This window comes from Talaromyces proteolyticus, assembly GCF_021365285.1.
Source record: "Talaromyces proteolyticus strain PMI_201 chromosome Unknown BGW36scaffold_6, whole genome shotgun sequence".
NCBI classification, from domain to species: Eukaryota; Fungi; Ascomycota; class Eurotiomycetes; order Eurotiales; family Trichocomaceae; genus Talaromyces; species Talaromyces proteolyticus.
Genome location: NW_025764282.1, coordinates 542,511 through 569,408, shown reverse-complemented (window position 1 = coordinate 569,408; position 26,898 = coordinate 542,511). Strand labels below are relative to the sequence as shown.

The following is a 26,898-nucleotide window of genomic DNA, read 5'->3' as shown; positions in this document are numbered from 1 at the left end:
ATATTATTATCACCACTCTGTAGTTAGGATGCAGTCAAGTTGCAATACTAGTGTCCTTTACTTGTAGTGGAGCAGATCTCCAAAACTCCGGCGCCAGTCAGGTCCCGCTTATCACGTCACTCCCCGCCAAAGGCCTTGTTGCCAGCTAGTATTCCCTTCGACTCCGGGGGACTTTGGAGCAAGTTGTGATTACATACGTGTTTGGCACTCCGCTGTCCCCTTTCTTACATTTGCTCCACACTTGGGGATTTGCTTGGTTTCGTTTTTCTTTTGGTTCTCAAGTTGACACCGGATTGGCGGTGACACCAACAATGACGGCAACCGACCTTGACCAGCTCATCGACATGGGCTTCGAGAAGGAGAGGGCTGAGCTCGCAGTCTCTGAATCTGGCGGATGTGTGTAATTTGTCTTGTAGTTATTTGAGATTCCCTGGCTCTTCCTGACTTGTCTTTCTCACTCCTAGTGCAAGCTGCTCTCGAATGGCTCGAAGCGAACCAAGACAAGTCTCTTGAAGAGATCAAAGCCGCCGGTGCAGACTCAAGCCAGGCTGAAGAAGGACCTCCATTGAAAGATGGTGAAGAGCCTCGAAGTTTGGTATGTAACGAGTGCGGGAAGAAATTCAGAAGCCATGCCCAGGCCGAATTCCATGCGTCCAAAACACAACATGTTGATTTCTCGGAATCTACTGAGGAACTCGCGCCCTTGACCGAAGAGGAAAGAACAGCTAGGCTTGCGGAACTGCGGGAGAAATTAGCTGCTAAGCGAGCTGTGCAGTCAGAGCAAGACAAGCTCGACAAAAAGAGAAATGAGGTACGCATGCGGCCAAGGTTTCATCCACCATCATCACTTCTTACCTACAACTTAGGAAATTCGCCGCAAAAACACCAAGGAATCGCAGGATATCAAAGAAGATCTACAGAAAAAGGAACAGCTCAAAGAGGCGGCGAAGAAGCGAAAGGAAAAACAGGATGAGTTGGACGCCAAAGCTCGAATCAGAGCCAAGATAGCTGCAGATAAGGAAGAAAGACGATTGAAGGCTGAGAGAGAGAAGGCCGAACGAGCAGGCCAAGCACCTCCACAACCTGTGGCGGTCTCTACTCCGACTTCATCGGGGCCAGTGACTTCGAAACCGGCATCAGCATACACGGAGACTCGCTTACGATTGCAGACGAGTAAGGGAAATATCCTCAAAACCCTTCCCGTCGACACAACATTGTTTGAGGTTGCTGCTGCCCTTAGAAAGGACGATGGGGTCGAGGTTCAATCATTTGCACAAAATTTCCCTCGAAAAACCTATGGCGCTGAATTATTTGGAGAATCGCTTAAAGATCTTGGCCTCGTTCCGAGCGCTAGTCTTGTAGCGCAATGACTTCTCTCGGCTCTTGGAGGTATGCTTCAACAACGATTTTCCGTAGTAACAAATATTACAACCCAAATCACTTGGATTAGTTTCTATTTTCTAGCAACAGCGACAATCAAATAATTTGACCGTGGGATACATACTCGTAGAGTCGCAGTTGTATATATCACGTGATCAGGCGTCGGTGACATAAGCATATCGGTCGCGTCAGTCGCGTCCCGCCAGAAGGCAGGAGCGGAGGATGTTCAAATACTCGTCCTCGGATATCTGATGTTGGAAGACTTTAGTCTCACTATACTTGAGAATGCCTGCGTAAGTTGAGAGTCCTCGTTTCCCAAGCGAATTATTCTGACAACTGCTTAGCGTTGGAGACCAACACCGCGGTACACCAAGCGTGTCTGGCACCATCACTGCCAATCCTTTTGAAGAAGGCCCACGGCGGATGTCCGAATATACGGCTCAAGAAATTGCGACACTTCAGGCTCGTCTTGATAAGCAGCTCGGCCCCGAATATATATCATCGCGAGCTGGCCCCTCCGGTCAGAAGGTGCATTACCTTGCCGCAGAAAAATGTATCAACCTCGCGAACGAGGTCTTTGGATTCAACGGCTGGTCTAGTTCTATCCAAAGTATTCAAATCGACTTCGTTAGTACACTCTCCTCCCCCCCAAAAATGGTTGCGGTAACTGACAGATATGTGAAAGGTTGACGAAAGCCCCAACACTGGTAAGATTAGTCTTGGCCTTTCGGTTATTATTAGAGTTACCTTGAGAGATGGCACATATCATGAAGTATACACACGTTTGATTCCTAAGAGCTTGCAAGTTATTGGAAAGTTAATGGTGACACTAGGACGTCGGTTACGGACACATAGAAAATTGCAAAGGCAAAGCCGCCGCTTTTGAGAAAGCCAAGAAAGAAGGAACGACGGATGGTCTCAAGCGAGCTTTGAGAACATTTGGCAATGTGCTGGGTAATTGTGTTTATGATAAGGAATACCTCGCCAAAGTCACTAGAGTCAAAGTGGCTCCAGTAGGACCTACCTCTTCTAAATGTGCATGACGGTTTTTAACATATGCAGACTAAATGGGATGTTGAAAATCTCCATCGTCATCCACAATACGGCCCCGTCAAAAAAGAACCGACTCATGAGAGGAAACTACTTGAAGAAGTAGACCTCCCCTCCTTGCCAACTACCAAATGCAATGCATCACATGAAACGTCTATGACCGTTGATGGAGACGGAGAATTCGGCAGTAAGGCTGTTGCAATACTAATACTTTAATTCGAGCTAATAAACGTCAGGCGATGTTTTTGACGAAGCTGACTTCGTAGCGACAAACGCCGGCAACCCTGACGAGGTTTCTTTGGATGTGGATACACTACAGCAGCTACAACCACAATATAACAACCCGCAGTTGCCACCAGCCCAGCAGAGGTCACAAGGAAACTTCGCATATCCAGCTCATTTGGGTCCTAATACAATCGCTCCGTCTAAGCCAGAAAGGTCATGGGTTGGCGGCGGCCCTACCCCTACTGGCCGCCCAGTACCACATAATCATACGACTAATAGCACTACAGCAAATCCGCCTCGAAATGCAGAGAAACGTCAAGTAATTCATGGACAGGCCCCGATAAAGTCTCGCTCTAGTCAAGAAACTCAACCCACAAACACAGACAAAGTCAAAACAGAGAATCCTTCCGGTTCATTGGATTTGCGGGCTCTCAACAGTAATCAGATGGCACCGTCGAATAACGAACAGCCTGTTTTTGACAAGCCCGCAATGGAAACAACAGTCGGGTTTTACTCTGCTCGAGCAGTTGACACATTACGTGAAAACCCTCAAGCTTCGCCAATGGCGCCGAAATTCGATCCTCACGCGGAAAGCCCATCTATCCGTAAGACAGCTGGTATAGATCATACGAAGAGCGTTCCCATTTCCAAGCCAATGCTTTCTGGCACATCATCTCCAACAAGTGGTACTCGAGATTTCATTAACCCTTCTACGGATATTCATCGCCGAATTGGAGCCCCTGGCGGTAATGCTATCGCGAGTCCAGTCAACAGAGGTTTCACAACATCCTCGTACCGTCCATTGACCCGACCGAATGTGGATGCCAGGAATACTGGAGGCAATCCTCCAATTACAACGCAAGATGGGCCGCTGAAGAGACCTCCACTAGGCGATGTGACTAATGCACCGGTCTCAAGTACCACAAATGGTGGTCCTGGCCCTGGGGATCCTAAGAGACCCCGTCTCGATGAAGGTGCTCACCAAGCTCCACCACAGCCACAGCAGCAATAATTCATTGGTGTTTTGGATTTTAGAATATGATTTATATGGCAGAGAGGCAGGGTACAAGGCGTTTCAGGAGATCGGAACCATGGGCTGTTCCTGGGTTGAGTGGGATTGATTATTCATATTAAGGATCGTTTACATCTGTCTTTATGCATTATTGGTAATTTGACTTATCAGATGTTCATACTTCCTGAACTAGCAACAGGAGGATCTGATATCATATAGTGAATCTGGCTAGTGCCCCAAGAAGCAAACTTATCGTCAATCTTATACATATATTGATTTTTGGTCCCGATGTTTAGCATGGCATAAGGTAGTAACCATCACTTGAGGTTTAGTCTATGTTTATTCCAGACTGATTCTAGTAGGATCAGAGTGATCAAGCTACTGTTTGTATGTATGGACTGCTATCTTTTGAAGGAAGTGAGACCAAACAGACTTGTATAAAACCTCAACCAATCATTCATTTTGATTGACCCATCATATTCTGAAGGAAAAGAAATTACTGGACGGTGAAAATCCAGGTTCCGGATGATTATGCAGTTGTGCAGTTGTGTAGTTCCTCAGGTGTTTGTGTTTGTTTGCCCTAAATGAATTTCACCTGTTTGCACTACTACCCTCGCACCTTCCTTGACATGCATCTGATCGCTGCAACAGCACTTCATCCTTTCTCACACCTCAAGGCCTCAGTTGAGTCAAGGAAGAGATCATCCCACTCAGCCATTTCACATTCAGAAAGGAATATCAATGAACTCATCATTGTTTAATGGTTAAGGGTCATGGACACTGATGAAAAGGCACATCGGCAGGCTCTCTTGCAGCAGGTAAGATCTCAATAACAAAGTCCACCAAGCTCACTCTCACAGACTTCACCTGTAGGCTGATCTGGGGATCATTCGGCGGGACGAAATATCAACTGTTGACGAGAAGAAGTCACACTATGCCGGGCAGTTAAAGACATCTAATGTGTCTAGTTTTCGTGACCCTGGGCAGCGCGGTGTTAAAACAGAACACAGGACACTCCTCGATGGTTGGTCCAGTAAGTCTCATCAATTGCTCATATATCTTATAACTACCTCAAGTTATATGCTGAATGGCCCTTCTCAAGGCCTGAAAGAAACAGAAAAACAAGATGAAGACGATCTTGACTCTATGATGATGGGACAGAGCCATCGTGCGCGCCTTCAGTCAGGGTTTCAGAACAACAGTGGCTTTGATACGATTTCAGCTCTAACTTCAGCTCCTAAAGGAGGCCGTGGTAGCTTTCCAGCTGTCCGAGGTGGTCACGCCAGTCGGGGCGAACGGGTTGGTGGCGGTGGTATGTCAGCCCATAGAATTGGTCGTGCGAACTTTCCGGCTTCTAAAAAAAGTTTCTTTGATCCTGCGATTGAAAAAAACAATACTCATATGCCATATTCGAGAGCAGGTCGCAGCAGCTTCTCAACTCGAGGGGTTGGCCGTGGTGGCTACCCAACAGCTAGAACAGGCTGCGGAAGCATTCCTAGCCCCAGAAGTAGACATTCTGTTTCTCCAAGAATGACGCCCATTCATCACAATAAATACCGTGTGAAGCAGGGGTATGGTCAAGGCGATATCACAGGTGGTTACAACTCCCCTCAGCCGCAGACAAGCGGTTCCGCCTCAAACCCACAGTTGTATCAAGAAAAAGACCTACTTGTCTTTGACTCTCCTCCCAGAAAGAACTCTACTAAAACTGTTAATCGAGTTCCCATTCCAGATCTCATGGATATCGACGAAGGTGAGAAGCTTTCTAAGCTCTTCTCGCCTCAAAATACTACCCCAACGAAAAAGAAAAATATTGCGAATGTGCCAAAAGTTTCAGACTTAGGGACTCTCAAGTACACTGTGGTTGAAAAGTCCGCCAAAGTGAAGGAGAACATCACCAATAGCTCGAGTACTTTGGGTCTACAAACGTTCAGGTATGCAACGGCTGAGAAATTTATTCCTGTGAGTAAGGAAAACATTACCGATGCCCCAAAGACTCTGGTGCCGGCTTCCAAGTACGCTATGGCCGACGAATTCTTCCCCGCGAATACGGAGAATATTGGCAAATCTCCAACCATTTTGGGCCTGCAGGATTCCAAATATGCAATGGCTAAAGAGTCTGGTGCACAGGCGTCCATATTACCTCCGCCCGTGAACCTCAAGATTTCGAAATGTGAAGGCAATTCTAGAAAGGAAGACCAAAGCGCATCCGATTATTGGCTACAAGCCTTGCCTCGTGCTGTGAAAAACCTTGGTGAAGTCCAGTCTCAGCCATCCCCTCCGTCGTCAAAGGCTTTTGATTTATCAAAATCTCGTTTCGCTCACTGATGTAGCTAGCAAGAGGCATTTGTGGTGCAATCACTGATGCTAGAAGGGTTTAGGTCAAACTTCTACCAAGTTTAAGTATTTCTAATGTCGTAATGAAACGAGAAATGAAAATAATACTTTTCTTTTTCTGAAGTTCTAAGGGTTCATATGAATATCTAAATGCAGAGTCGCAACCCTTTATCCGGTCGTTGCTTGGTGTCGATACAAGGATGCATTAATGTACAGTGATGAAATGAAACTTATGCCTGTTTCTAAGGATCACATAGCACCCCCGCAAGTCTGGGATCCGCCTTCGTCTATAAAACATAAGAATTAGTAAAAGCATTTTTAAACAGACAACCCTATCAAAGATTGTGGCTCTTACTCTTGATCATTTTGCCCACCGCCTGGAGAAGACTGATAGCCATGACAGCAGTGCCAAACAAAATACATGCATAGGCTGGTAGTTTAGCTTTATGGCTAGACTTGCTCAGTTTCACATAGCAAAGTGGCGGTAAAATGTAGGCCAGAGCCGCGGCACTAGTAGCACCGATCAATTCGAAAACAGCGCCAAGATCACAAGTGATCAATGACAAGAATGTGCAAGTGAGGACCAGTGAAGTTGTGAATAGCAAATGGCGATTCGGGTTGAATGGTTCGTCGGGGAAATAATATGTTATCATCACGGAGCGACAAACGAAGGCTTCCAGTGGTAAGGTGGTGAGCATGTTGAGGCCAAAGCAGCTAATCCAGGTCAGTCTTATTATTGGTTTCATACATCGGAAATGGCTCACAATCTGGCTATATTCACCATGATGTTTTCGGATGGAAAGTTATTCAGTACATTGCCCTGAGTCTTTGACCCAAAAGACAGAAAACCAGCTATACCCATAACTAAACACATGACCATGGAAACCCCGGTAGAGTAATGTGTTACCGTCGCGAACCGGTTGAGGGTTGGTTTCTTCAAGGAACCATAAATTAGGAGGCTATTGTGATCTGTTTGAGATATGTTAGATGAATACGGATCCGATGATAGCGTAGGCTACACATACGACAAACAAATGCTAAGAGTCGTTAGTAAGGCTCTTGCAAAAGAATTAAGACCACCCACCAAATGATATGACCCCCACAGCTTGGAAAAATCCAGAGTTGACGAAAAGATTCCCTTTCAAGTCCCCTCTTAGATCTGCCGGAACACGAAATCCTTGTATGACCACCGTAAATACAATTATAAGCATGCTTACTAGCGCCAGCGCCGAGGCTTTGGCCAACTACTGCAATCAGCGTGAGCTCTTTTGCTTGGTTTTGGAGAGACTCACCTTTGCAATATCTCGGTACAGAGATAAAGGATAGGAAATACAAAGTATAAAAAGTACAATCACGGCTCGTCTGTCCGTAAGAAGCCAAAGAAAAGACGTTTCTCGAAGGGACGGAAATAATGCTGCAAACACATGCGGTATAGTGTCGCCAACAATGATACAAAATGCTACCATTCCCCCAAAGGCAAATGCCCATTGTGCAATTGATATGGCAATCAAGCCGCTTTTCCCAAAACAATGCTGCATAGTGGCCTGGAAAGAATCGGCACCGCTCATTTTGGAATTGATCACGATAAGTCGAATAGTCCAATCCACGGTGAGAGTTAACGAAACCAAAAGCACGATCCCCATAACCATGCCCGCTTGCCGTAGAGCATACGGCTGGCCAATGATCCCGGCCCCGATAATACTGTTTGCCATATTCATGAAGGCCATGCGCATTCCGTTACGGGGCCTAGCGCTCTCCAAATGTTCTTCCGGAAAGAAGTCCTCGGATGTTGCGAGGGTGACACTCGGTGCTTCAATGTCAGTCAGCAACGGTACCGTTTGTCCTGTACTGCTTCGACGGCGTCGTGGATCGTCCAGCATGTAGTCTTCTTCTTCTAGCCAGGAGTCCTCATCCCCTGGGCTTGGGTGGGCGTGGCCATTAGCCGGCCTTGCTTCCTCGTTCACATCGTCGGCAATGTCAAATCTAACACGGTTCGGTGTTCGAGGTGTACGACGTTGCCCGTCAGGAGCCGGCTGCGAAATTGAGGACTGGCGTGGTATATGTGGTCTCGACCGCGCTGGACTTCGCTCATTGGGGCCAGAATGTACTACCAAGTCGTCGTCTTCATCACTATGGTGGGAAAATGAGTCAGAGAGAAGAGCATGAGCTTCGTCCTCATCCGTCTCGCGTCGCTCGCTAGGACGAGCAGGGTCTATTACCTCATCCTTGGGCATGTCTGTCAGCTGCAGAAGGACACTGTAGCTGTCTTGTCATCTCCGCTTGTTTGTTGGTTGGCCGATGGATAGATAACGATAAGACTAGCCACGTGACTCGTAGCGCCTTCAAGGCTTCACACACCATCTCGCCATTGCTGTCGAGAGTGAGGGAGATTAATATTTATTTTTATTTCTTATTGCTTCTATTACCGAATTAGAATTACGAGAGTGATACTACGCTGTGTGGTCATGCTATGAATATTGTAACTAGTTGACCGTGTCTCCCATGATAAGAGGATATTACGCACTGGTTTACGGTCGTTACAGAATTATTTTATTAATTGATCCGATGAATCCCTATTCCCTATTCTAGCAGTAGCATATCAGATATAAATGCATATACATGTACACAGTCTATCAATCAAATGTTGAATCACTAAGTTCAGTCGCGCAGATCCACCACGAGGCTCCTTCCCTGTCTGCCACTGCACGTGATGATCTCGTAAAAGAGTCAACGTCCAGCTCTTTCCTCTCTGCTACCACATCTTTATGTTCCATGAGAGCTGAGTGGACCCTTTTCTTGGGATAGCCTCGATGCGGCAGGTTGTTGACTTGGGTATTAGCACCTTCAAGTGTGCTCGGCTCGGACAGTGTTTGCTATCCAATACAACAGTAACCGTTGCATATCAGAATGACACCACAGATGCACATGGATTATCGAGCAAGGGATTAGATTTGACGACAGCCTGGGTGATCGTTGAGCGTGAATTGACAGTGAACGTGCGTCTTGAGACGAATTGTAGCTTGGTAAACAGCCTGCCCGTCATTGTTAAGCAATTGGTTGATACGCTGGAGAATTCTTTGGTGAGCTACCAGTACTCTGCTATATCGATTTGACTAATCCAAACTTATTGCTACGTACAGACTAGAGTTTACTCTTATCTTCGCGTGTCTAGGAGGTCACATGAGTGGTATACTTTTGCAGACAACATTACTGTTCAACTGTCAATGGTTCTGAATGAAACTTTTGGTCGTCCACGAGACAAGCTACGTGGCAGGTTGCCTCGTCAGGTTCGAGGATGTACATTGGCAGACCCACGCCCACCTCCAGGAATCCCGACTTACGCGTTGTCCAGCATCACCATCCATCTAAGGAGTCCCCTTCATTACAGGCCCTGGGACATATTCTTGACAAAAATATGGTTACAGGATTTCCCCAAGAATCCACTTTCTGAAAATAATAATGCAAGTTACGAGGAATCGAGCCCAAACGGTCAACTTATTATTTTGCGTCCGCACGAAATGCCATCCAATTCTTTCCCTTTCGAGAACACACCCAGTCAACATCCCCAGCGTGATTCTGCAGAGTTCACAGACCAGAAATCCGTTTGTCGAGTTTTTGAAGAGAATGAAAACAGTTTATTCGTGAAAAGCTGGAAGTTTGGTTCTCTGCTGGACTATTCAATTCGAAGCCTTATCTTTGGACAAGCAGAACAGTGCCTGGAGAAAATTGATGAAACTAGGAGTGCCGAATGCCTCAGAATATCTGAAATAGCGCCTTCAATTCTCAGACCAGGCTATTATGATGTACGTTTATTAAAACCCTCAACATGGCTTCTGGTTTGTTAATTTCCTAGTAGAATATCCGTCATAGGGCAGGTCTTGTACCGGTTATTGCCAAGTCAATTACATCGATGTTTCATAAAGTTTTATCCCCTAGGTCAACTGTGAAGCTTACTTCTATCGAGTGTCGCCTAAATGTTCAGTATGGATATACCACCAGTTGCGCAAATAATAATTTTCGGCCTATGATAAGGCGTACGGTGTGGACTGCTCTTCAAAGCGGAGTGTATATGACAAAATCTGTCCTGAAACCATCACTTACAAACCCGGCCACGATTTCTCTGGCCGATGACAATATGCTAATGGAGGAATGTGGGACAGGGCAGGGGTCAGATGATGTCTCTTTGTTTTCGTCGGAGCACATGATGTCCGATGTGGTAGATAATCAAGCGGAAAATTGGAATGACTGTGTTATGATTCCTTCACCACAAGCACAAGGGACATTGATATCGTTCTCCGAACCAGAAATCAACAAAAAGTGGGATGGCGAAAGCTTAACAAGCGCTTGGGAAACACAGAAGTCTAATTACGCACCTAAGTATGAACTTTCTGGGGAGGCAGAAGAATCCATTTGTTGGACATCGCAGGTACCGGATACGACGTCAGACATCATGTTGGAGCATGCGATTTCTAGTGGAACATCTATAGATGAAGGCGTCACCAGTTCTTTTAGGTGGGATGAAGATTGTCTAATGGACGACGCAGTTTCACACTCGAACCTTTGTTCTTCACTGTATACGACTAGCGGAGATTCGCTTTACATGTCAACGAAGTCCACACCACCCACAGGCATTGCTGATATTCTAACATCAGATTTGGCGCACAATCCAGATGAGGAGATAGGCGATATTGGAAATATTTTGAGCATATAATATCGAGAATGTTGAGATGAGAAAGCTGAGATATCGGGACTTAATAAAGATTACGCAAAGCAGATTTAAGTTTTGTGCTTAGGTTGTTTACCTTGCTAATAATATTTCTAAACGGACTAATTGACAAAAACTATGCTAGTAGTCTATCATAACTCTTCAGAGAGCAAGCACGTTCAATCATCTATCCTTGGTATCTCATAGATTTATTTGAGATAAGGAAACCTTTATTCGATTTAAAGTAGAAGAGGATACATCCAAGTCGTCAGTTAGTCTCTCCAAGACCAAACATTTTAATAGAGTTATTCCAAGCCCTGCGCACAAATAGTCAATGACATGGATCATAACTGGGCAAGTTCAAATCAAACTTACGCTTCACAAACTTCCTCAACAGAAATGTCTTTCACCCGAGCAATAACGTGTGCAACGTGAGCGATTGCAATGGGTTCATTGCGTCCCTTAACCATACAGCCCTTTTTCCATTTCTCTTTCTTGACAGCTTTTGGCAAAGGCGGAGCATCATCCAGATACTTGGACGATGAATGTGACGGTCTGATTTCGCACCATGGACCATCGGTCTCGATTTGTATCCGATCCAGAGGTATTTCCTTCACAACTTCAAGATTTTCCTCTGTCTTCATGCTGCATCCATTCACCCCTATATCCAAGCCTAGATCTATTAATCGCCGCATTTCCTCAGTTGTACCTGTAAAACTGTGCACAAGACCCTTTTTGGGGAGTTTCTCGAGTCTAGGTTTCAACAATCGCTCAAAGTCTTCGCTAGCAGCGCGAGAGTGAAGAAAAAGGGGCAATTGAATTTCGACGGCAAGATCAAGCTGGGCCTCGAAGTATTTTAATTGGGCTTCTTTGGTGCTGAGGAATAGCCTATCATAGTCTAGACCGATTTCTCCAAAGGCCACAGTGTGACCTGACTCCTTTGAGCTCCGGACTAGTTCCCTGAGTTCTTGGATCAGTTGTGAGGGTCCGCCTGGATGATTATCAAAATGTTTGGCCTGGCATGGATGGACGCCAACAGTGGCATAACAGAATCCGGCTATAAGCATGTTAGCAAAAACAAGAATAAAGGGTATAAAAAAAGATGTCTTAGGCATACGATAATCTTTTGAGATCTGAATAGCATGCTTTGATTCCTTCAGGTCAGAGCCCGTAACCATGAATTTTGTGCAACCAACATCGCGAGCTCGCTCAATGATGTCGGTTAAATCGTCTTCATGTGCTTGTTTCCCGTGATATCTGCCTCGGAATACAGGGTCACTTAAATTGATGCCGATCTATTAAAGATATTAGCTTAAGGCGCTAGGATGAAAAAAAAATGAGAGCCACCGGGGTTAATATAATCATACATCGACATATTTCAACGGCCGAGGAGAGTCTTCTTCCATGTTTACCGTTAGATTTCTCGATAGAATTGAGGCTGTGGTATACTGGCGTTGGAACGACGGTTTATTCGACACTTGATACTCTTGAAATATTCCTTGGCTGAGCGAGTCTACATATACTTTTATTAGGATTAAGTCGAATGTCAGACTAAGAAATGACCCAATTAAGGCCTACCTCCAAGCAGCGCTGCCAAGGACGTTGAGATTCCTCGATGACAAGCAAGCGTTGTGACACTAGACGAGAGATTTCGAAATCCAAACGCAGTGTGTGCAATCATCAGAAGTGATAAAAGTACCAAAGTATTCGCCTGGATAGGTTTCGTGTAGTCACGGGACGTTCGAAATAGGAAAGAAAAGGAGGGTTACGAGTAGCTACGTGCGGCCGAGAGGAAAAAAAACAAGCTAACCTCTTTAGGTGGGGTTTTAAGTCCTTCTTATTGGCTGAGTCTAACGCCGTCAGAGTATTAGTAAGGAAGGACGTGTAATAAGTTAATAAGACATTGCACAAAAAGACACCACGGGGTTTAGTTGTAGATAACATGAATATTGTTGCATCAAGTGTAAATTGGTTTATCACTGTGAATCAAGCCGAGTAATAGGCCAATGGTTATTTGTCACAACCAGGAACAGGTACACCGGGCAGAATGCCGATAACTACGTCGGAGAAAGAGCGATGGCGGTAATCATTACCCCGAGGCATATGGAGATTATGGAGATCTCCCCGAAGAGGCCGCGCTTTTCTGTGGAGGACTGCTCGATTTTGGAGGATTTCATTATTAAATGTTCGATGTTATCTATATATTTTCATATATGGTGTTTACATGAATTTGTTATTTAACTATCACTTTATTTTTTTCTATTTGGCTGCCAATAGAAGATGCCGCAAGGGAAGCTCCTTTCTGTCGAAGAGATAGGAAAGCACAACAATCCGTCTGACTGCTGGATTGTGGTTGACGGCCAAGTTTGGGATTTCACAGAATTTCACGAGGATCATCCTGGTGGCTCAGCAGGTTAATTCCCTCATTCATTGTTTTATTGAATCGCGCTGACAGCGATCTAGTCATCCTGAAATATGCTGGGAGAGACGCTACTAAAGCATACAGCGAGGCACACTCGCCATCTGTGATCAAGAAGAACTTGCCACAGGATAAGTTTAAAGGGGTTTTAAATCAATCCACTGTCAATGACGAATGGCTGAAGGAGTCACCGACAGAAAACGCTCGTGTCGTACTCGACAGCGGAAAACCGCCCTTGACAACTTTGATAAATGCTTATGATTTTGAGACAGTGGCTTCAAAAACTGTTAATAGAAAAACATGGGCATTTTACTCTAGTGCCGCTACAGATTTGATCACGCGGGATGCAAACAGATCATGCTTCGACCGAATATGGTTTCGACCACGGGTTATGAGAAATGTTCGTAGCGTCGATACTCGTACAACAATCCAGGGAGTGGACAGTAGTCTCCCATTGTTTGTCAGTCCGGCAGCAATGGCAAAGTTGATTCATCCCGATGGAGAGTGTGCTATTGCTAGAGCATGCGAGAGCCGCGGGATCATGCAGGGAGTAGGTATTTCCCTCTAATTTGTTGCAAGTACTATGTAGCTGACACTGTTCTGAGGTGTCGAACAATTCATCATTCTCAGTTGAGGAGTTGGTTCAAGCGGCGCCGAATGCTAGCTTCTTTTTCCAGCTGTACGTGAATCCAGACCGTGAAAAGTCGGCGGAGCTTCTGCGCCAAGTGTCTTCACTGCCACAATTCAAGGCAATCCACATCACCGTAGATGCAGCCTGGCCGGGTAAGCGAGAGGCAGATGAACGAGTGAAAGCAGACGAGAACGTTTCCGTTCCCATGTCAGACGCCAAAGCCAAGAATGACAAGAAAGGCGGCGGGTTTGGCCGACTGATGGCTGGGAATATCGATCCTGGGCTGACATGGGATGATATTGCTTTTGTTCGAAAACATACCCATTTGCCAGTATGTCTGAAAGGAGTCATGTCGGCAGACGATGCCATTCTAGCTATGGAAGCCGGGGCCGATGGGATTCTTCTCAGCAATCACGGTGGTCGTAATCTTGATACTAGCCCACCGTCGATTATTACATTACTTGAGCTTCAGAGGCGGTGTCCAGAGGTGTTTGACAGGATGGAAGTCTATGTCGACAGTGGAATCCGACGTGGTACTGATATCCTCAAAGCGATGGCTCTAGGAGCGACTGCAGTTGGAATGGGCCGCAGCATGTTATTTGCAACAAATTACGGACAGGAAGGCGTTGAGCACTTGATCGACAGTAAGTATACTCAATCTAATAGTATAGATAGATTGATCCGGCGTTAACCACCATAACAGTCATTCGTGAAGAGTTTGAGACGGCGATGAGAAATAACGGGATAACTGAAGTTGGCGAAGCAGCTCCAGAGATTGTTCACACAGGAGATGTGGACCACCTCGTTCCAGCCAGTCGATTGCATCCATACGCGCGCAAGGTGACTAGACGTAGTCAGAAATCTCGAGTTTCCAAGATATAGAGTAGTTGGAATAGACTACAACATAGGTACGATAGCACAAAAGTTCACAAAGAATTGGCTCGAGTACATGCAAAATTAGAAAATAAGTAAGATGTTACTGATATAGGACGCGGTAACTAATTAATAGTTGGAAAGACCCCCCTCATAGCCTGGTTAATGATCGATACTCTGCTAGTTACACCCAAGAAATAGAAAGCTAGATCTCAAAGAAAAATATAATCGCACGTCATTATCTCATGCTGTAGAATGTCTAGTGAGGAATAGGATAGACTTTTGCGTGTTCTTTTATGACACAAGTTTTGCTTCTACTTGATACTTTCGGTTTCGAATTTACCGGATGGATTGGAGTAATTGGCCTAATTAATTTTCCATTCAAGATAGCAACTTGCATATTGTCCAGGAGGTAGTGAACGATTACATTAGTTGATTTATTGCTCGTCCATTATTCTAGCACCCAAGGTACTCGTTAACTTATGTCTGGTCCTAGCTTATAAGTTTGGCTTTGAAAGGTACCTCTACATACCACTCCATGTTTACGATTCGGGGTTATACGGGGTCGACCTATTCTGAATCAGACTACTTTTTGTCGCAAGACTTGAACTAGAATCGTTAGAGACAAGGTCGATGAAAATTGGCGTATCTTTATTTGCAAACTTCCAGTTAGCAATTTGACATTCCGATACATTCCCAGGAGTTTCGAGGTTTAGTATTGAGTGACCATCGGGTGGAGCAAATGGAAACCAGCACAAGTCGGTGGGCTATTAATTAATAATTGAATTGTCACAGCCAGGAACGACGCTACCAGATTAGTCGTAGCATGTTCTCACCGCTTGTGCAGATTCCAATCACTCAAATCACAAATGCCGTAACCAGAAAGGCGTCGATTGGCTGTGGGCTTGCAGGCAGCTGCCTTCTGACCATCCATGCCAGTAAATTAGAAGATAATAATCCTATTAAATAAGTTAATAGCATAGCAATAATAATGAAGACTCAAACAAGAATAAAGGAGGGGGTCCGAGCTTCCCCCGCAGCGGGACGGAGAGAATCCGCTGCTCCCATTGGTAACGGCGGGCTTTACGGTGGCCGAATGTTGTCTGGTCGATGCAGCAACAACACGAGACTGGTAACGTGCGACGTCACCACCACCACCATGAGAGCAATTGTCCACATCGCTACCAACTGGTATCACCATGAGCAGGAACTGCCTGTGGAAGCGTGTGGAATAAAGGTTGGGCTGGCTGTTCGTGTCTGTCAGCACCGGTGAGCTTTCGGGGATCGCTGGCTGTTTGGATAAGAAGAAAAATCCCCCATTGGATAAGGTAATCTGCTCGTTGCAATCGCACCCGGCAGACCCGGTAGTGATTCGACGATCGTGCAGGTGGTGGCCCCTGCTGAGTGATCGCTCAAGCACGATGATACATGTTATCCGTCAACATATGAATCCGAGTTGTCTGATGCACCCCTCCCTTTCAGCTGGACAGCTGGCTCGAGGGTAGACTCTCTAGCTATGATGATGCAGTTAGCGTGGTCCTCGTAACATTTCTCTCGCCTTGATACTCTGTTCCCTGATGGTCTTTCTTGTAGAATAGAGTGTAACGAATTGTCCAAGAAGGAAGGAAGCAGGAAGCAGGAAGTAGGACCCGTGACCAGCTCCTGCGGCCTCAGGCTTCTAGACTCGTCTCAACCAAGCGCCCCACCGGCCCCGATAGCGCGACAAAGGCTAAAGCTCTCCCCAACATTATTTCCTCTTATTCGATACCGCTGCCTGCGCCAAGCCCTGCGTTGCTATTCTTATTGCCATCCTGTTCATTCCTCTCATCCCTTTTGTTGTCTACGTTGCTGTTTGCGCCCTCTGTCTGGCTTCCAATACACATACACACACACACATCACTGGTAGGTCCGCTAACACCATTGATCTTATAGCTACGATTGTATAGTGGATCCCATTGCTAATTCGCCCTGTAGAAGACTGGTCATTCTTGCCATCTATAATTCATCCACAATGGCTGCTCCTCATTCAACCTCGCTCCGTGCCCTGCGTGCTCTGTCCCAGCAGCACACTCCCGCCACCACCCTCTACTGCCGTCGCCGCCTGCACATCACCGGCGCCTTTTCTGCCCAGCCCGTCGATGGCTCTGGCAAGACCGGTTCTTACGCATCTCGCACCCTGCCAGAGCTCAAGTCCGAATGCCAAAGACGAGGTCTGGTAGCTGGTGGCTCCAAGGCAGATGTATGTCCTGCTATTCTCTAAAGAATGCAATCATTCATATTGACTTTTCTAGCTGGTCGAACGTCTATCGACCAATGACGTCTTGAATAGACGTGCTTTCAGCATTGCGAGAAGCCGCATCAATGGTAATGTCTTTGGAGGGTATGTAATTCTGTCTATTTGGAGTATACATGTATCTATATCGATATTGACAAACATTCTCAGACCCTCTGAAACCCGCCAATTCAACACCTCCCGTGCTAGCAAGGCAGTGAACGACTCCTCAACCCTCGACTTCGTCTATATGCCTTCCATCGTATCTCTCGAATCGCAGCCAGCCCCAGCTCAGCTGATTCCTATCCTGGGTGAGAACCAATATACCTTCGACGCACCCCAAACTCAGGAGGCATCGCCGCCGATGAAGCCACAGATCTATGCTGTCTCCGAGACTTATTCGGACATGTCCGCCAGCCCTATGAGCGAGGTGGTTGACAATCATGCACTTGAAATTGATCCTTTCAAACTGACCGAAACTGTGGGTCGCTCACGCGCCGGTGAGAATGAAAAGAAGCTACTGGCCCATCAGACCCAGAAGGGCATCATAGGAGAGCTTTTCACTGGCATGATGGATGACCTCTGGAGCTCTAAGGCTACTAGTAGTAGTTTGGCCAGAAAATGACCCTAGTACCTTGTATGCCTATTGAGTCTAAGTGACGTAGTATTCGAATTGGGGTCACGACCCCACTCGTTCAGCAAGCTGTCAAGCGCTTCAGCATTGTTAATTATTTTGACTTTCTACTGTCCAAGTTTTGATTGTTGCGAGTCGGTCAAGAATGACAACAAGGAATATTTTAGTTTAATTGGAGACATTTTTTTAACAAAGATATTGTTGGAGATTTATACTCTTTTCCTAGCCTGGATGCATGGATAAATATATAGCATGGATTGATACTAATACTTGGCTAAAACAAGTCTGAGTAAGGAACAACGTGGCAACATTGAAGATTGGATAAGGAACGAGCATCGATCTAAATCACAATGACCACAGTCCAGTAAGAAAACAAAAAAAGAAAAACACGCTAAACATTACATGGACAACATGATGAGAGGCTGCATGTCCTGCACGCAGGTGACACGAAGCTATGAAATATATAAGCATGAGCATGTCATGATCAAGCCGCCTCAACCAACGACGGCGGCAACGATGATGATAGTCAAGATGACAGCAAGAATTACCAGTAAGCAGCACATCTTGTTTCGCGCGTTCTTCTGGTAGCGACTCGCGCTTCGTAGCTCGACATTTGCGCCCTGAGTGTCTGTTGTCACATTCTCAACATTCTCGCTGATAATATCAAGCTCGCCGCCTTGCTCATGGACTATATGCGCCACATCACGGAATAGTTCATTGAGCTCACCAACACTCTGTTCGATATTGCGGATTTCAGATTCGCGTTCGATGATGAGCGCCTCTTGGAAATCGACTTCATCTTGATTTGCCAGTCGCGGCTGCTCGAGCTCTTGCTGTTGTAGTTGTTGAAGTTGCTGCTGGCCTTCGACTCCTGGCACCGGTCCACCCTCTTCCAAAGCGGTCCGAGAGGCGGTTGCCGAAGCTCGCTGTTTCTCGAGAGCGCGGCGTTGCACGGTTTGAAACTCTTCCAAAGCGGCCTTGAACTCGGAAGAGAGCTTCTGCTGCGTCCACTTCTGGGAAGGCTATACAGAGTTTAGTAAGAATATCGCTCGTGGGTTTGTCTCAGAGTAAAATGCCTTCAACGTACATTGACATCCTCCCATGTTTGGACCTTCTTTATAGCATCTCCAGCATCCTTGAATCCAGACCGCGTCTCTTCCAATAAATCGTGAACTCGTTCGCGGACTCTTTCGGTATCACGCTTAGTGCCCAGAAGTGCAATTTGCTTGGACAAATTAGAAATGTTGGACGTCAATGTGAAGAGCTGGTTGGAGAGGTTCTCAGTGAAGCGCGCGAACTCCGGGTCATCTTGATACTGAGGATCATCTCCTTGTCGCCAGGTTGTCGGCTGGGCTTCTAGCGAATTAAGACGGTCGTACGACATTATTGAACGACAATAGACAATCAGGTCAAGAATGAAGAGGAGGCAAGTTGCAGGATCAGTCTTATCGTTGCCTTCAGTTACAAGCCGTCATCAGCCAACCAGCTCAGGTGACGTTGGCTTGACCCGCATTATACTACATTAGGACAAGCGCGGCTGCCCTGACGAATAGCTATTAGCCGCAGATCTCGACCACGTGATCTCGAATGGTTGCTGTTTTGGTTGAATTTCGCAAAACAATCCGCCGAGATTTAAAGCTTCAGGTCATTTTTTTTCTTGATTCCACCCCGTACGCTCCTCTTTGCCTTTTTGGGCCTTGGGCTCTTTTTTGATCTTCAATTTCTCTACAGCTGCCACCCAGCTTTTTTGCAGCGTATGACGCGATGATCAATTGTCCTTGAGAATTTGCATACTACTCTCCCCAACATGGCTTCGACGCTACCAAGACCGTATAGGCGGATCCTAACCTCTGCTCTGCATCGGAGGTTTGTTCACGCCTCAGCTCTCTCTCTGCTTGTGAATTACGTTGTTGCCTTTGCTATTGGAACGAAGACATCCCGTTTGTGATCCCACCCCGCCAGAGATGGTCTTGCAAGTAAAAGCTGAAGTACTAACGACTTTGCAACAGTTTTGTGGTCGTGGTTCCCTCTTGGAGCATGCGGTCTACGTGCACTTCTTCTTTTTATTGCGACCCTAGCCGTGTTTTTTGTCCGAGTAGCTCAAATGCATACTGGACCACGAACTACAACCTCCCCGTTAGCAACCTTCCGCCACATATTCCCCGTTCATGTGGCTCAAACTTTTACCTGGTACATATTCTCTGCGTGGTGGTTCAGTGAGGTCTACATGTGGTCAGCTCCCCATGATGCTGATCTAGGATGGATTAAACCGGGCGGGTAAGATGGTCTTTCACCTCTCACAAACAAGCCTCAAGCTAACGTGACTAGACTCACTGAACGAATAACTCTCAACGAAAGATCGATTTACTTACATACCTATCACATTATGCTAGCAATTATGCAAGCTACTCTTCACTTGTACTGTGACTACGACCGACTCATCATTCCTATTACCAAACATACACCGGAATCAAAAGATAAACGCCCGCATCCTATGGACTCGGTTACAAAGAGATTACAAAGGGGGACATTCAAATGCATTGCTGAGGCTTTCAGAAAAGCTTTGATAGTCACTGTGGCCGGTCCATTTATCTACGTGATATTCTTGAGACGCTCCGCGTGGAGCTTCTCCCTTTTCTTCGCAAAGCTATTTTGGAATTTCCCTCGGACAGCCGCAGATCCTCCAGGCATAATGCCTCCGGACTTTTACAATTTATTCGTCCGTCAAATAGTATCTGGAGCGAGTCTTGTCTTTTTGTGGCAGACAGCCAACCTGTTTTTCACGGTCTTCATAACCAAAGAACCGTTGAAAAGGGGACAACCACTTACAACAGGCACCAAAGATCCAACTGGAAGCTTGATCAACGGACTGAAAGCAAAGAAGGATTTTGTCAAAAGTTACGCTTTCTGGGAACTGTCCTTCATCAGCCAGGAATATCCGGACCGTCGCAAAGCAATCTTTGGCGATATTGATCGCGAGGGAGGTTCGGCTTGGAAGCAAGTGCTGGAAGCATGCGTTGAAAACATAAACGGCATTTCTAGTCGAATAAACCATTACAAAAACCCCCCATCGGCAGCGGGGGCAAAGGCCCCGAATGTGCCACATCCTCAACTTCAAACATTGCCTCAAATAACCGAGGCCCCTAAAAAGGACAACATTTTCGCACCATCACCGAAGACAAGCGGCTTCAGTGAATCTTTCGGGGTGAGAGCAAAGTCATATGGCCAATCTGCAGACTGGACACCAGCTGCAAGAGCAAAGGTTCGAGAAACGTTGGGCCAGGCTTCGAACGTCATCCTCAGTCCGGAGAGGAAGAAACAGATTCTGGGCACATCCGAGCCACTAAAGCTCCTCACAGGCCCCAGTACATCATCTCAGCCCTCATTTGGCTTTTCATCAATCCCTTTCATTACACAATTTCTTCGTACCCCTATCGGCCGGCCTTTGAGACAGACGTACGCACAACGCTTATGCGGTATAGTCTTTGGCACGCCCACCGGACAAATCTCTTCTATTGCAGATGCGATTGAATCTGTGACTCAACTATTGATGGCTAGCTTGGTTGAGGATACTCTCGGTCAGGTACAAGGCGATGTGACTCGGATCATCGGTCTTTTTACCGATACCATCACCACCTTGGAAGCTTTCATTCGCGATGGCGGGCTCGACATTCATTGGACAGACGTCACCTTTCCATCATCCAGAACCCCTGAAACCCAAGCCAAGGCCAGGCTTGTCCCAGATGTCGATATTATGTTAAGCATACTGAAGACATCTCTCGCCGAACTCTTGGGGGCGTTTGAAAAATACCATCGAGAGGTTGGCCTAAAGAGTAACAATATCAGGTTGGCCAGGGCAGCTGCAGGCATTGTCGAACAGGTGGATAATGACAAAGGAAATGATGATGATCCATTTGTTTCTAGGTGATAAAAGATAGACGTTTACTTCAGTTGATGCTAATTATTATGTTCAAGAATAGTTGTACGATGATGTACTTTAAGTAAGCACAAAACCTATATTGATGATCATTCAAAGAAACTTGTATAATAAATCGGCCCAAGAACAACATTTGGATCATGATCTCGAACCAAAGAGGCCAGACGAAGAGCCGGAAGAAGCGCATATTAATCTCTCACTCCGAGAGCAATGAATGAATCATCCACGTGTCAGACTTTTTCCTGTTTCACGCCAGCGCCGCAACAATGAAAGAAACTCTTCCTGATTCTGACCTTGATCCTGAGCATAGCGTATTGCATCTCTCCCAAACTGGTCCTCTTCGTCGATGTTGGCTCCATATTCCCATAATGTGCATTTATTAAATTATCTTCAAGAAGAAACACTTTTAAGAAGAGACACAAGGCATTTAAACGTCTGTTGCCACAGATGCAAAATTTGTATGTCCCCCGCCCCCCGGCGGCCCCCCGAGACAATGAAAGATAAAAGGGGATTGTTCTATTTTCATAATCTAATTTAGGTCTCCCCAAGTGCTCGCAAGTTCTGTATAAGGTCCCCTTGAATTCAACACGTGGATGCTGTAGAACAAGGTAGTGCCCAAAAGTCTTACCGGAGTAAAGAAGCATTGATCCTGATATACTTTACTCGGAACACCAACCTCGACGCTATTGGCAGCCAACAAGTGGACTATATCGCGCTGCAGACGAATGGTGTGCAAATATCGGCCATCAGCGACTGAAATTGGCCGGGAACATCTCCAGAACATAGCAGCACTTCGTGAGGGTCTAATCCAATCAGACTTGTCTCCATGTTTTAGTAGGAGTTTGGCACCAGCAAGAAATTGATCGCATGCCTCTTGATCGGATGTGCCAATTGGAGGCGTCGTAGATATTATATAGAGCAGAGTGGGGGAAACACCATTATAATCGATCGTTCTATGAATTGTTTAAGAGTCACAGGTTTTAAGAGCAGCGTCAATGATAAGCTGAATAATCTCAGAACCTCTCGTCTTGCTGCTTCGATCAAAGGTGTCAATTCCCGAACCAGCTTTACATATTGCTCTTCGGTGTAAAATATGGCCCAATGTAACATAGTGTTCTCAGTGGCTTCTATCTTTTGTGAAATAGCCGTTTGTATCTCGTCTTTGTGGACATTTTCTAGAAGGTATTTCAACATGTGGTGATCTCCATTCTTGACAGCTATGAATATCGGAAAGCCGGACTCCTTGGTAATTATTATTTGCTTCTAGAGGTATTAAATTCTCAGGAAGCTCTATATTGCGGTTCAAAGTAGCCTACAGAATCCCACTGCTTCCCATATGTGTCACGTTATAACTATAAAGATTCTGGGTACGGTATTTTCGTCAGTGGCCGAGATGCCTGTGAAAGCGAGAGCAAAGTATTGTTTACAACTTTAGTTCCATCTTGGGTAATATAGTCGATTATCTTGAAGACAAGTTCTGCTAGTAAGAGGTCATGGTTCGGTTGAAGTTTCCTTAGAATGTACTGAATATTCTCCTTGTCCATTGTAAAACAAGCCTATCGATGGCTGCGCGGTGAAGATATATTTACCGAGGCTCTGCTGACCAGAAGGAAATGTCTGAAATGTCTGTTGGGAGTCAAATGGCTGATACTTAAGTTTTTCATGTTCATAAAGAAAATGCGACTGTTATTTCTTTCGAACCCGAGTTTGCTGTGTCGATTGCCAGCTTTATTCTGATGCCTGAGCCTATCGCTAAAGACCATCATATAAAACAAAGGTGTGTGGTATAAAAAGCTGGTATGACCATCCGATAGTCTAGTTCTACTCATCAAACGTTATCAATGAACACCTCAAACAGCCTAGGGTTATGTAGCTCGTATGTGAAACAAATGCTCTTCTGAAGTAACTGAATACAACTCTTCGTTGCTCGCTAGGTCAAGGTGAATTTTTTGGCAAAATGAGATCATCCACAGAGTAACTAGGGTTGCCTTTGTGGGCACACCGAACCGTGGCCCTTTCATTCAAGTCACCGTTTGTGTCTGGAGGTGATATAACCACTCGAAGTAACATTATTGAAGGGCTCTCCAAGCTTCTTTCTAGTTTTCACAAAGGAAATGATGGGATTGTGTACTGTTTAACAGAACGATGATCAAAATGAATACAGGACTCTTCACCAGATTGGCTGTTCTGAAGGATATCTCGTTGAAAAGGCGTTAGTCGATCATAGACCTAATACTAACCTTAAAGTTTGTCCTGTATTATAGGAAAGTGAATTTTGCTGACACATGCACATGTGAAAAGAATAAAAGTCGAGTCGATAGTCTTGAGAGAACAAGTGAGAATATGAATAGATAAAACAACGCTTCGTAAGGTCGTCACTCTTTCTTATACGACAGAATGAATATATACAAATTCTTGATAAATATCGTCATTGCAACGCATATGCTCAAAAACAACGTCACTAGATATAAGTTCTCCACAAATGAATTGCAAATGAAATGAAAAGAAACATTGGTCGACTTTTTTTGTATCCTTTCCTCCTCACATAACAATTCAACTGATGTTAAAGCATCTCATGCAAGTTTGTAAACAGTAGCGGCCGTTCATTTGTCGTCATTAAAAGGGGGGAAAGAATTCGAATTCTTCGTCATATTCATCACCAAATGTTTCCTCCTCCATTCAAGCCTTTCCGGTACATCCAGTATACCAATAATCATCCAATACAGCATGTAAATCAAATGCTAATGATCATGACCAATATACACATGACACGGGAAAGGGCGAAAAAGAAATAAGTTCTGGATTGTGTAGATATCGGAGCAGTCAGTGAACTAACCTCTCACGTATGTGCAGAAAAGAAATTTGTACCACGCAATTCAAAAGAATCAATAGAATGTGGCACTAAACGCTGAAGATGCACCCCCAATTCACCATTTGCAAAAGTGAAGTAGGAACTTTTGAATGTTGTAAAAAATCATTATGTCGCCTAGATAATGGATCGCGGCCTGCTGGGAAAGCCGTTGCGCTTTTAGGATTCATCCATCGCTTCGTCAATGGTATTCGATGCAAATGTCGCGGAGCCAGCTCCACTTATGTCTTGTGAATCAGACTTTTTCGGACTGCCCTGTTCACTAATACTACCCAGTCTTGATTCCACCTGAGGCTCTTCCTTCATGCATGCGTTTTCGAGTATGTTAGTCCATTTTCCTGGAGTACCTGCATGGCTATGTTTCAGGTGCTGGCGGAAGTGATCCGCCCGGAAAAACTTCTTCACATTATTGCATTCCCCGAATTTATGCACACTGGTCAAGTGGTCAAAACGAGCCTCCCAGTCGGGCTGGGGGTTGTTCGGGAATTCTTCGCCACAATAGCCGCAAGTGTCGTGAGTGGGACCAAGATTACTCTGGGTTGTAGCAGAGGTCGAGGGATGGAACGCAGCCTGATAGCCAGAAAGTGCTGCACATGACCAAGAATGTCGTCTTAAATGCAAGGAGTTCTGGTGACGCTCTGCCTCGTTTTTGTTCTTGAAACGATTATTGCAGAAATGGCACGAGTACTGTTTTTCCGATTCATGCGCCCTATAAAATAAAATGTTAGCCAAGTCAATGACAAATAAGATTAGACAGGTGACATACAGAAGCTCTTCCTTTGTTTCGAACTTCTTTGGCTTCTTAGGACAACAATCGCAAATAAATAGTCCTCCAAGTTTAGAGCCAGCCCCCTTCGGACCATCCACAGACGATTGTAAGGATATCTTGCGCCCTGACACAATAGGCTTCGTGTCTACAATACTACCATATGATAATCTTGAAGCTTGAAGGCTATTTAGAGACCCCCCGGCACTGGACTGATTTATTAATGGCTTCTCGTGATGGAAGTGATCGCCTTCACTCTGTGGGGAAAGACCCCCAGAAGAGATTCGATCATAGGAAGATGTACTGGTCATGCTACTACCACCAACCGAGAGTCCCACGGAAGAGCTAAAAGAAGAGGTAGATGTTCGATAGCTGGCCGAAGATAGAGAAGATAATGAGCCATGACTAGGGGGATAACGTGCGCTTGAGGAAGCGTGGCTGGAAAAGGGATGTCCACTTGTTCGTCTTTGCGCAAGATCGCCGTTGCTTGTAGCTTTGTGAAGAGCATGCCGAGCATCGCTTATGGGCTCTCGAGGAGGGGATGAGGCTCTTCGTTTCATTCCATGTTGCCTGGATATACCATCGGAATATGATTGTGTGTGAGAATGGCGAAATTGGTCATGATCGTCATCACCTTCGACGTCTGGAAAAACACCGTGATCTTGGCTAGATCGATTGAAACGGGGAAGAAAGGAGAATGTATCTTCCGACTTAGGAGTCATCGCTCCCGTTCTCTGGCGACATGAATAGCTATCCTGATCATTTCCCATTGATGGAACACTGCTTTCCACACTCGGACTGCGATAATGATCAGACAAGTCTTTCCATACCGGCTTTGACCTTGGCGAAACGCCTCCAGACGAAGCAGCAAAGGCGCCTAGACTAAACGGATCACTAGCAGGAGACGACTGATAGCTGGTTCCCAAGGAACTATTATGGAAGGGTAATGTAGTCGTTGGACCTCCTCGACAATCACTTCCTAGGGTGTTTGATGAACGTGGAGGGGAATGTGGTTTTCCTATCTTGGACAGCAAATGCCGATCATAATTATCCGACGAATTCATGACGCTCTTTATAGAAAAATCACGCTCACCCTGCAGGCTTCTCATTGGATATAAGTTAGCACCAATTTATTAGAACTGAAGGCGTGATCATAGTAAAAGGAATATAAGAATTTAAATCAACTGTTTCCATGCAACTTACATCGGCTCTGACAGTGTCGACGAAATTGAGCTCCTAAAGCCCCCATCCACAGGTCTCGGAGGTTCGATTTTAACCTTGGCAAAGGAGTCGGCTGAGTTATTTGATTCATTGAGAGTCATACGCTCGAGACGTGGAATGGGGTGATGGCCACCCAGGAGACTCGAGCCCGGGTTTATAGGAGCTAGCTTTGCAACATCGGGTCTGCCCATCCCGTTGGCATGAAGCCAGCCTGCGTCATGACCATCTTCGAGATCATTTATTCGAGGGGGTGGAGGTAGAGGCGGGGGAACAAAGTCATCTCTTTTATTGTTCGGGATTCGCATTGGACCGTGTGATGAAAATGAGTGTCCTGGCATGTGTCGTTCAAAACTGCTGATCGATGGTGGTGAGGGTAGTCGAGAGAAGTCCATTTTTGAGGGGTGGAGTATATGGTGGAGCGAGCATCCAAAACGAGAAGCGGTATTACCAGCGCATTGAAGGTGGATGGCCTGCCTGTTCAACACTCTCAGGCACAAAATTGCCGTAGAAAAGGCCAGGGAGAAGGAAATCACAACCAGGCCAGCAAGTCTCGGCGGATCTCCCACA

At 45.7% G+C, this 26,898-nt stretch overlaps 11 protein-coding genes across 11 annotated transcripts; 7 read left to right on the top strand and 4 right to left on the bottom strand.

The window, feature by feature from the left end:
* Nucleotides 1-311: 311 nt before the first annotated feature.
* On the top strand, nucleotides 312-1,370 carry BGW36DRAFT_397008 (uncharacterized protein; the record flags this gene model as incomplete). The annotated part of the gene is made up of 3 exons (XM_046218242.1): nucleotides 312-396; nucleotides 465-811; nucleotides 867-1,370. The coding sequence occupies 3 exons, from the start codon at nucleotides 312-314 to the stop codon at nucleotides 1,368-1,370; spliced, it is 936 nt and encodes a 311-aa protein (XP_046071931.1).
* BGW36DRAFT_163943 (uncharacterized protein) lies at nucleotides 1,243-3,932 on the top strand. The gene is made up of 6 exons (XM_046209594.1): nucleotides 1,243-1,673; nucleotides 1,725-2,007; nucleotides 2,066-2,152; nucleotides 2,214-2,393; nucleotides 2,443-2,617; nucleotides 2,667-3,932. The coding sequence occupies exons 1-6, from the start codon at nucleotides 1,666-1,668 to the stop codon at nucleotides 3,665-3,667; spliced, it is 1,734 nt and encodes a 577-aa protein (XP_046071930.1). The 5' UTR covers nucleotides 1,243-1,665; the 3' UTR covers nucleotides 3,668-3,932.
* A 508-nt stretch (nucleotides 3,933-4,440) lies between these two features.
* On the top strand, nucleotides 4,441-5,995 carry BGW36DRAFT_359029 (uncharacterized protein; the record flags this gene model as incomplete). Its single annotated transcript, XM_046214032.1, has 2 exons — nucleotides 4,441-4,485; nucleotides 4,541-5,995. 2 exons carry the CDS (start codon nucleotides 4,441-4,443, stop codon nucleotides 5,993-5,995), a joined length of 1,500 nt encoding a protein of 499 aa, XP_046071929.1.
* A 258-nt stretch (nucleotides 5,996-6,253) lies between these two features.
* Nucleotides 6,254-8,238, bottom strand: BGW36DRAFT_359028 (putative amino acid transporter; the record flags this gene model as incomplete). Its single annotated transcript, XM_046214031.1, has 6 exons — nucleotides 6,254-6,291; nucleotides 6,360-6,718; nucleotides 6,769-6,973; nucleotides 7,030-7,041; nucleotides 7,089-7,248; nucleotides 7,297-8,238. 6 exons carry the CDS (start codon nucleotides 8,236-8,238, stop codon nucleotides 6,254-6,256), a joined length of 1,716 nt encoding a protein of 571 aa, XP_046071928.1.
* A 483-nt stretch (nucleotides 8,239-8,721) lies between these two features.
* BGW36DRAFT_378249 (uncharacterized protein) lies at nucleotides 8,722-10,776 on the top strand. Its single transcript, XM_046216086.1, has 3 exons — nucleotides 8,722-9,084; nucleotides 9,145-9,807; nucleotides 9,861-10,776. The coding sequence occupies exons 1-3, from the start codon at nucleotides 8,815-8,817 to the stop codon at nucleotides 10,713-10,715; spliced, it is 1,788 nt and encodes a 595-aa protein (XP_046071927.1). The 5' UTR covers nucleotides 8,722-8,814; the 3' UTR covers nucleotides 10,716-10,776.
* A 201-nt stretch (nucleotides 10,777-10,977) lies between these two features.
* BGW36DRAFT_427194 (putative hydrolase) lies at nucleotides 10,978-12,115 on the bottom strand (the record flags this gene model as incomplete). The annotated part of the gene is made up of 4 exons (XM_046220375.1): nucleotides 10,978-11,026; nucleotides 11,085-11,766; nucleotides 11,827-12,004; nucleotides 12,077-12,115. 4 exons carry the CDS (start codon nucleotides 12,113-12,115, stop codon nucleotides 10,978-10,980), a joined length of 948 nt encoding a protein of 315 aa, XP_046071926.1.
* An 874-nt stretch (nucleotides 12,116-12,989) lies between these two features.
* Nucleotides 12,990-14,641, top strand: BGW36DRAFT_295292 (putative mitochondrial cytochrome b2-like protein; the record flags this gene model as incomplete). The annotated part of the gene is made up of 4 exons (XM_046211167.1): nucleotides 12,990-13,122; nucleotides 13,173-13,678; nucleotides 13,734-14,403; nucleotides 14,463-14,641. The coding sequence occupies 4 exons, from the start codon at nucleotides 12,990-12,992 to the stop codon at nucleotides 14,639-14,641; spliced, it is 1,488 nt and encodes a 495-aa protein (XP_046071925.1).
* A 1,592-nt stretch (nucleotides 14,642-16,233) lies between these two features.
* On the top strand, nucleotides 16,234-17,765 carry BGW36DRAFT_378243 (uncharacterized protein). Its single transcript, XM_046216085.1, has 4 exons — nucleotides 16,234-16,534; nucleotides 16,607-16,871; nucleotides 16,924-17,012; nucleotides 17,076-17,765. Exons 2-4 carry the CDS (start codon nucleotides 16,644-16,646, stop codon nucleotides 17,527-17,529), a joined length of 771 nt encoding a protein of 256 aa, XP_046071924.1. The 5' UTR covers nucleotides 16,234-16,534; nucleotides 16,607-16,643; the 3' UTR covers nucleotides 17,530-17,765.
* Nucleotides 17,766-18,032: 267 nt separating this feature from the next.
* Nucleotides 18,033-18,922, bottom strand: BGW36DRAFT_397002 (SNARE domain protein; the record flags this gene model as incomplete). Its single annotated transcript, XM_046218241.1, has 2 exons — nucleotides 18,033-18,560; nucleotides 18,626-18,922. 2 exons carry the CDS (start codon nucleotides 18,920-18,922, stop codon nucleotides 18,033-18,035), a joined length of 825 nt encoding a protein of 274 aa, XP_046071923.1.
* Nucleotides 18,923-19,345: 423 nt separating this feature from the next.
* On the top strand, nucleotides 19,346-21,466 carry BGW36DRAFT_295978 (putative nuclear envelope protein; the record flags this gene model as incomplete). The annotated part of the gene is made up of 3 exons (XM_046211224.1): nucleotides 19,346-19,478; nucleotides 19,548-19,815; nucleotides 19,867-21,466. 3 exons carry the CDS (start codon nucleotides 19,346-19,348, stop codon nucleotides 21,464-21,466), a joined length of 2,001 nt encoding a protein of 666 aa, XP_046071922.1.
* Nucleotides 21,467-24,503: 3,037 nt separating this feature from the next.
* Nucleotides 24,504-26,723, bottom strand: BGW36DRAFT_295296 (uncharacterized protein; the record flags this gene model as incomplete). Its single annotated transcript, XM_046211168.1, has 3 exons — nucleotides 24,504-25,053; nucleotides 25,111-26,211; nucleotides 26,314-26,723. 3 exons carry the CDS (start codon nucleotides 26,721-26,723, stop codon nucleotides 24,504-24,506), a joined length of 2,061 nt encoding a protein of 686 aa, XP_046071921.1.
* Nucleotides 26,724-26,898: the final 175 nt, after the last annotated feature.